Source organism: Primulina eburnea, chromosome 16 (assembly GCF_022965805.1).
Source record: "Primulina eburnea isolate SZY01 chromosome 16, ASM2296580v1, whole genome shotgun sequence".
NCBI classification, from domain to species: Eukaryota; Viridiplantae; Streptophyta; class Magnoliopsida; order Lamiales; family Gesneriaceae; genus Primulina; species Primulina eburnea.
Genome location: NC_133116.1, coordinates 8,354,758 through 8,364,316, shown reverse-complemented (window position 1 = coordinate 8,364,316; position 9,559 = coordinate 8,354,758). Strand labels below are relative to the sequence as shown.

The 9,559-nt window shown below is 34.2% G+C and overlaps 1 protein-coding gene across 1 annotated transcript; it reads left to right on the top strand.

Annotated features, from left to right (window-relative positions):
- The first annotated feature begins 3,365 nt into the window (after positions 1-3,365).
- LOC140817519 (heat stress transcription factor C-1b-like) lies at positions 3,366-7,220 on the top strand. Its single transcript, XM_073177245.1, has 4 exons — positions 3,366-3,798; positions 4,978-5,755; positions 6,669-6,750; positions 7,136-7,220. The coding sequence occupies exons 1-3, from the start codon at positions 3,565-3,567 to the stop codon at positions 6,728-6,730; spliced, it is 1,074 nt and encodes a 357-aa protein (XP_073033346.1). The 5' UTR covers positions 3,366-3,564; the 3' UTR covers positions 6,731-6,750; positions 7,136-7,220.
- Positions 7,221-9,559: the final 2,339 nt, after the last annotated feature.

Here is a 9,559-nt window from a genome sequence, read left to right as displayed (position 1 = left end):
GTCCTAGTCATGGCAGCCCCTTCTAGCACATAAAAATCATGTTTTTGGAACAAAGATCAAGCTTTAAAAATCACCTTTTAAGCATAAACGAAAATATATCAAGGTGCTCTTGTTGTTTCATGCAATTAATAAATAAATACATAATATGGTGTGATGATGAGTAAAGGAAGAATATGTCGTGCTTTTGCGTGTTTTACGCACGATTTTACGTTGACGATTGAAGAACGATGACGAGGGAACGACGGCTTGAAAACTCAAGCAACTTGATGATTTTCCCTTCATCCTTCTGTGTGTGCGTGTGTTGTATATTGAAAGAAAAGTGTTTGGAGTTTGTAGGCGAAGTGGGCGTATACAATAAAGGGTTAAGGGTTAGGTTTTGTACTTTAAATAATAATAAAAGCCTAACTAAACTCTAATTGCTAGCTTAGGCCCATTAACCATGTTAATTAGACCCATTTAACCCATTAGTGTTTAATTAAAATATGAGTGGGTCTCATGTGAGACCGTCTCACGGATATTAATCTGTGAGACGGTTCAACTCTACCCATATTCACAATAAAAAGTAATACTCTTAGCATAAAAGGTAATACTTTTTCATGGATAACCCAAATAAGAGATCCGTCTCACAAATACGACCCATGAGACCGTCTCACACAAGTTTTTGTCTTAAAATATTGTGTTTAGAAAAGTTTGTGAATTTATTAGCCGAATTGCCAATATATTCGTATTTTTATTGAAAATCCAACACCGATAAAATTACGTCCCGGCGTATAAAATCACCTCAAAATTAAACCTCTTATTTTCAAAAATAAGAAAAATCATTAATCATATTTTAAATAATTAAAAACAATTATTTAATAAAAATATTTTTTATTTTTCAGCCCTCGGTCTTCGTTCCTCGATTGCAACTCGAATAACCTTTAAAAATACATTTTAATGCAACCATGTAGAAAAGTATATTTTAAACATGTAAATATGCACATCATAATTAATTAATTCAATTAAAACAATTAATTGAAATACACATGAAATTTAATAACTGCGTGCATGTGGTTTGCGTGACCTTTAAATTTTCAATGGTCTAGTTTCTAGTCAAATTGGAAGTGGAGAAAGCTCTAGTTTGTGGCTACTGAGGGACCGAGCAGTGCTGCTGGTGAAGAAGAGTCACTTGCCTAGTTACTACTCAAATTGGAAGTGGAGAAAGCTCTAAAGAAAATCTCCACTCATATTGATGAACCAGACGCTTAGATGCAGCAGAAAATTTATGACGATAGACCAGGAAAATCTAATACCTCTGGCTCCAACTCAAACTCTTTGGGTGTGTTTGGTTGGTGTGATAGGATAAGTGAATGATTAATAATTAGAGTGATTAAAAAATGAGATATACAGATTAATAGTATGAGGGAAAAATAACATGGTGTTTGGCATGATTTTAAAATGATGGATTAATTTGTAAATTTTATTGCAATGACCAAAATGCTCCAAATACTAATTAGACATATATTCTTAAAATAATTGGATAGCTAATTAAATATTTGTAATTATAATTTACATTTATTAAAATTAATTTAAATATATTTATTAGAAATAAATATGTGAATATACAATTACTTTAATAATTAAAATAGTAATAATATTTTCAATGTTAATATTAAATAAAGTTTAGTAATAATTATAATATTATTGTTTTTTTTAAAAATAATTATAAATATTTTTAAAATAATTTGATAGATAATTAAATATTTATATAATTTACATTTATTAGAATTAATTTATGGTGTGAGTAGGGTTTTGAAATAAGAGAAGGAGAAAAAGGTCAATTGTGGTGTGATGATTATTTATCCCACCTAATTTATTAGATTAATAATCAAACAATTAATCATAAAATTAGATTTTAAACCAAGTCAAAAGGATTATTAATATATCTTAAAAGTTGAACCAAACATTAGATAAAAGTATGATTATTTATTTATCATTGGTTAATCACACCAACCAAATACACTCTTTGGAGCTTATTGCAGAAAGTGATGATGCTGAGGCAAGTGAAAACATGGAAGATGTTGATGATGATAGTGCTGATGAGGAACATCGTCACCGAAGAGTATGACTTGAGTAAGTCATTTCTCATAAATTTTACCATAATTTTCAGTTTCTTTATTGCCTATCGAGCCGAACTTGAAATCGAACTCTAATTCGAGCAAAAGTAATTAAATTATTTGAGCTCGGATATTTGTTATGCTTAGTATCTCGAATACTGCATTTTGTAACTAATATCTGTACATTTTGATTAATTAATTTTCGCTTTTAGACTCATATAATATCTATTTATTAATAATAGGAGTTCTTACAAGTAAGTTTCGTATAACAAACGACTTTTTAGCTGCCAAATGGAAACCTAGCTAGCACTATAAATTCATCCAATGGCCCCCTCTCTCTCTCTTTTTTTTTTTTTAAAAAAAATTATCGATTTATTCAAATTATTAAATTAAGCCAAACGTGTATGCTTCTTAGTTGAGCGTTACATCCAATATGGTGATTCATCATTTGGATGACGAACGACAACGCGTAAGTAATTGTATTTAAAAATATGTATTATTTAATTAAATAAGATAATATTCTATTTTAGTATTCATGATATAGGTTTCATCGTGATATATTTTCAAAAAATAAAAATAAAAATAAAAATTAATCACGACGTCGTTGAGTTGATTTGACCAAAGAAGTGTAGATTTTTTTAATCCATAAATAAAAATTGTATCACTGAAAAATAGAAATATAGAATTACATAGCATATTGGTCGAATCTAACCGCAGTCAAATCGTGTCACTATGTCATATTGTCATGGTCACCATGACAACTGTAAAAGGATGACAAGGATACAATTGTTTCATTCAACGGAAAACACGTAAGTAACTCTGAAAAATAGTCTAACTAGATTCGGGCAGGTGAAATCTAAAGGCTTTGCGTTCTTTTTTATTAATAAAAATGAGAAATAAAAGTGTTAAAATTAAAACGAATATTCAACGTTGGTTCCAATATTTTAGGAAACTTGTTTTGGTTAGAGAAAAAAATTTAACAATTTTTTTTTAAAAAAAATTGTATACAACGGCATTTTTTCTGTTTAGTTGTGACAAAATGTATAAAATATTTATTCATTTTTCGTATCTCATTTCTCAAAATATGAATATACAAAAGTTTTACAAATATCGTCGGCAGTAATAACTATGTACTTTTTTAAAATTTTTTTAATAATATAGCAATTCAAATATAATGTATATAATATATATAAAAAAAAGGCAAGAATGCCATTTCTCATCCCCATAAATATCAATCCAATTTGGCCATTCCTGTGAGCTCCACGTGCCGCTTTCTGGCATCATAGAATCCCCTGCCCGGGCTGACCCATGCCCCCGAGCTCTCCACTTTATATCACGGTGTCCTGTGACCATTTGATATCGAACCCATCTTTCTATTCTCCTGTTGTTTTGCAGAAATTGTTTCTTTTTTCGGGTTCCTTTTGATTCTTGAAAATCCCTTTTTGGTGGGATTGAAGTTGAGGAATTTATGCATGGAATGGAGGGTCATAGTGGTAACAGCCATAGCAATGGTGTGGCTGCGCCATTTGTGACTAAGACTTATCAGATGGTGAACGACGCGACGACGAATGGTTTAATAACATGGGGGGATGGCTATAATAGTTTCATCGTTTTGGAGCCATTGGATTTTTCGCAGAGGATTTTGCCGGTGTATTTCAAGCACAACAACTTCTCCAGCTTCTTGCGCCAGCTCAATACCTATGTGAGTAGTTGATTGAATAATGCCGTTCAGATTTCATTTTTTGCATTTGGTATGAATTCGGTGGAATTATTTATCCATATTGTTTTTTTTTTAATGGACATTTATAGCTTAGAAGTTTTTTTTAGTTTTTTTTTGTGTTTTGTATTTGGGATTTTGTCTATTTCTTAAAAGAAATTATGGGTGTTCTTGTGTTCAAAGTGGAGGTATTCTGAGTAGGAAAGGGATTTAAAACTTTGGTGTTTTGCTATTCGGAGTAGAAGGAAAGAAGAATTAACACTTTGTCCTTCTTGAACTTGGATCTGTTTTAGAAAAGTGTTGTACGAAATTTGAATTTTTTTAAACTTTGGTTAGATACTTCTTGTTTATCGAGCTGTTTCTCTAGTCTGTGACCTGGTAAGAGATATAAAAAGGGACTTTTCTCTATCATTTGAAGAAAACTAAAATAAATATGGTTATAAACAAAGGGATAGATGTTAATTTGCAGAAAAGATGAGCTCTATCGCATGTATGTCAACTTGGAGATTAAAATGAGTTGTCTGTCTTGATTGACATAAAAACCAATCCAGGTCGAGTTGGGTTGGATGCATTTTATGGGAAGCACGTCCAGTGTCCATCTCGAGTCACAAGATTCGATTCTCAGACCCTTGCCTTACTATGGTGAATCACACAAGTACACCCCAACTGAATCCACAAGTAACTATACTCTCTGTGGGTTTCCCTTGTTTTTGGTTAAAATTTCAGAGCTTTGAGCACTCTGTCCCTGTGATTTTCCTTACTGTTATAATTTTTGAATTCACGTGTATAAGACACTGTATGACTCGTGGGAAGAGACGATGAAATGATTTATAATATGATTGTAATAAATTGAAAGATATGCATGATATAACTATTTTTAACTCGAGATATTATAGGACTGGAGCCAAACGACCGGCGAAACAAGGAAGTGGAGTCTCGAGAACTAACATAAAGTGAAGTGGGAATGTTTTTCAGTAAACTGGTGTATATTTATGGTGACACCAACCTTCTTTACAGAAATAGCTTTGTGTAAAAACATATATATATATATCGAAACCTTGAATACTTGATTTGCCATTAACTTTTTCCAGAGCTTTTGTTGCTGTTTTGTCATTTTGTATTTTTGGGCCAAATTTTTTTCATTTTTGTATTTAATTTCCACAGGGTTTTAGAAAGGTTGATCCTGATAGGTGGGAGTTCGCAAATGAATGGTTCTTACGTGGGCAAACGCAGCTATTGAGCAACATTGTCCGGAGAAAGCACAGCAGTAAAAACTTCTCGTCACATCACAAAAATGAAGATGGTGAAGAGGAGGAGCTCGCATTGGAGATCACACGATTACAGCAAGAGCAGATGAGTTTAGAACAAGAGCTCCAAAGCATGAACCGGAGGCTTGAGGCGACCGAGAGAAGACCTCAACAAATGATGACTTTCTTGAACAAAGTAGTGGAAGACCCAGGGGTACTACCTCGAATGATGCTTGAGAAAGAGAAATTGAAACAGGTGACATATGGAAACAATGAAAGGAAGAGGAAGGTTTTGATCTCTGCAAATTCTTCGAATTCGTCAGAAATGGGTATGCCAAGTTCATCAATCAATAGTGAAGAAGATCATGAAGGTAATACAATGAAGGAGACAGGACCAATCTCTTCTTCAGATTGCCTCGTGATGTCGTACCCTGAAGAGTCAAATCATTTGCCCATAATTAGTCAAGAACATCATGATGCCACTTTTCCTAGTTCGTTGCCCATAATTAGTCAAGAACATCATGATGCCACTTTTCCTAGTTCGTTAAGTGGTGGTTCCGATGCGGTTTCCTCGCTTTTAAATAATGATTTTGGGTATAATTACGGGGGCGGAGTGTTCACGGGTTTTCCCGAAGAACTAGATGGTGGGGAGAATGGTAGTGTAACACCACCATATCCATTCTCACTCTTTGGTGGTGGGTTTTAGTAAGTTCTGTATTGTTTCATTTGGGACTCAATATATACCTATTTATTAGTTAAATTTGTAAGGTTCATTGTGCATTCAGTCATCCTATATTTTCAAAATGTTATAATAGAACAAATATAAATTACCAATAGGAATCTGTTTGCCATTGTGTTTGGTTTGACTTCATGTATAAGTCTTCAGGAGTTGGTTTTGTCAAAGCTTTGCATATTTTATAAATGCTATTGATTGTGATCTAGAAATAATTTTTTATTATTCAAAAATAAAAAGAGCAAAATATAAACAGATAAAGCCCCCTCCATAGTCTGCTGATTTCATTTTTCATAACAATTGAATTTGACTTTGTTGAACTATTCCAACGAATTAGTATTGCAATTGCTAGTTTTAGTCTTAGAAGCAATCTTATTACGATTTTTGCATGTAAAGCAAGTTCAAGGTGGTGTGGGGGCTGCTTGCCGGAGGATTAAAAGCGTCTTTGTCAGCTCAGACTTCACCATTTCACAAGCACAGTTTTCATTCATAAGTAAATTAAAACAAGATAGCATGGTCCTGTCACTTTGGTTAAGTAAATGTTGGTAAATCATTTTCACTCTCGACTTAAAACTTCCTGTTTTGTCATTCTTGGTTACTGAATATTATGGAAGAAGTAAAATAATGTTTGGTTGGCAAAAGAATGAGCTTGTTGCCCCTGCGTCTAAGAACGGCCCTTGCCCACAAACCAGCACCCTTGCAAGTTGCAGCCATCGAGTCTTTAGTTATACCTCCTGTGAGTTTTATCTGCAATTCATCCCCGTTTTGCCGTTCTTCTAAGCGTACACTCTCTGGTTCTATCCCTGCTACTTTCCACTTCAAAATAATGAACACGACAACGCCCATCTCTTATCCTTTTCTTTCGTTATGATTAGGTCCAAGAAGTGGTTTTCTTGGCGGATATCCGATGTGCAAGGTGCCAACACAGGGTGGCTAAAATCATGTCCAGAATGATCGGTAAGCCTCTGTTTTTCGATTTAACTCGAGTCTTGGTTCAGTTCAAGATTTTGTACATTTAGGACAAGGTTGTTGCAGCAACTTTACAGGCGACTGTTTTTTTTTTTTATGTGCAATCAGTCTTTCATAATTCAGCAGTAGCTGTTGGATTCCATTTACTCCTAGATTCCTTTGATGCAATAATATTGTGAGTGTGGCCCTGGCAAGTTACCGCCACTCGTTCATCGCACTGATTTTAAGTACGTACGGTTACAGCTACTGTTGTTGAAGAATAAACAATGCCACCTTAAAACAGGACAGACTCAAACAGGTCGGATAATTTAATATACTTCCTTTCCAATGGTTGGCAAATATACCGATCGAGTGCTTCTCGTTTATGAATTAGGAGTAACTCAATCTGTGATGATCAGTTGTTTTGGACAAGAAGGTGACGCTCACTTGTGCATATCCAATCGCTCCATCGTGAATCGTGTGATATCTCTTTGTTCCACATGGTAAAATTTAAAGAATTAAAATAAGTTTATAATAGGCGACAGTGGACTTTTATAGCAACTTGAGTTAATCATTTTCGTAATAGAGAATGAATACGAAATAGTTGATATAAGAGCTCATTGTCTAGTCACGTAGGCGCGGACCTGGGCTTGGGACGTGACAAATCGCCCGTCTACCAGACTTCTTCGTGGATGAGCCTTTTTTGCTCTTAAAGGTGCTCTTCTTGTGCTATGTGATCGCTGATATATAATTAATAAATAGTACAAGTATATTGATCTTCCATTTCAAGTTGTGTGTAAAGATGTTAAAAATTGATAGCTTTGGGCAAAATGCATTTATAATATTTCAAAACATTTGGATCTAATTATCCATCATTCCGTATCGAATTGAGGTATTTTTTGGTACGTGGTAGACGTGTGATAAAAATTACAATTATAAATAAGTTATGTCGTGTAATTAAATATATGGTATTTGATGTACGATGTAAAATTCGAGATCTCGATTTTATCGTGATAGTAGTTGTAATTTTTAGATTGGATAATTCTTCCAAGTACAATATTTTCCTCAAGAATTTAAATAATATCGTGTGTATTTTTTTTTTGAGTTATGCAGAATTTTACCGGATATAGATCTAAGATTTGATACACCTGGATAAAGATTTAAGCAAGAAGATAACCCAATCAAATCTTGAGGATTTTATCATGGGATTTTCGAAATATTGGAAGGATTATTAGGGATTTTCGAAAATCATTAGAAGTCTACGCGATAAATACAGACTGGGAAAAAATATAACTACCAGAATTTTAGGAAAATGATCAAAATCTTATTTGTGGAAAAATACTAATAATTTCGGATTTAAGTAAGAAAATTTGTGGGAATTAAGAAATATAATTTTTATTATTTTATGAAGTCAAAAATCTACCGAATATTGGGAATTAGACACAAAAGTCGAAATTTTGCACACTGGGCAAGGCATAATTTCGAAAATTACCTTGGTATATATATATATATATATATATATATATATACCTTGGTATATATATATATATATATACTATATATATATATATATATATACCAAGGTAATATATATATTGGTATATATATATATATATATATTTAGGATAAAGAATAAATGTAGATTTGATCACGATTTTAGATAAAGATTTGATTCAGAATCAAACGCGATTTGGTACACGATCAGGATAGCAGCCAACCCCTATAAATAGGAGGGCTCAGTGTCTCGAAAATCACACCATTTTTACTCTCATATTTTCGAGAATTCCCCTCCCCTAGTTCCTTAGGATTTTCGAGCACAGCGAAGCGCTGCCGCAGTCCAGCCCCCAGAGTTTTCACGTTTTTCTTCAAGAAGTTTAAGGTAAGTGGGCTTGTTTTAAATGTTGAATTTTCGTGTGATGCATTTTCGGTTTTATAAAAAATTCGGTCAAGTACAATTCTTTTCTACCCCTTCTGGTTATGATTTGTGCATAAGTTTTATGTTGACACTGTGAGGATCCAACTGGATATGGGAGGGAATCCCAACTATGATATGACCCTCATACGGTGGGGATATAACCGATTCGGCCTCGCCACCTTAGAGGAATAAAAATTAGGGACTGACGTCAGTAAACCATTGAAAGTAGAGGAATCTCAGTGTCAGGTCAAGAATACGAACGTGGTATGAGTCAAAAAAATGCATGGTGTGTGTGTGTGTATGTATTTCTAATTTTATGCATGTTGTTATGTACTCGAACGGCCCCCACTTGCTGAGTATTTCCCCAAATACTCACCCCTTACAACCCTTCCCAGATAAATCTGAAGATAAATCAGAAGAACAGGTCGAGGAAGAAGAGTCGGACCAGTTTTGGGGCTGGTGAAATTAATTATATTTCGAATTTTGCTGCAAAGATTTAAGAACTTTAGTAAGTTTATTTTAATTGTAAACGCTTCCGCAATTTATTCAATTTATTCAGTTGTAAAGACAATGGTTGTTTTTGCGAATTTATGAAATAAACGGATTTCGGTTTATACCGTGCTACGAGGCTGGTCGTTTTTCGATTTTGTGATTGATAAGCGACGCCGGTGTCAATCCCGAGTTTCGGAGCGTGACATTTAAGTGGTATCAGAACCAGTGGTGCGTGCTTCGGATGTGGAAAAGCAGGGCACAGGATCGCAGATTGTCCTACGGCCGCCAACCAAGCAGCGGGGCCCAACAAGGGAACCGGGCCGAATGTGGGAGCTAACCCCAACAAACCAAAGGAGAATAAGCCTAATGTCAGGGTGTTCGCTATGAATCAAGAAGAGGCGGACGACGCCA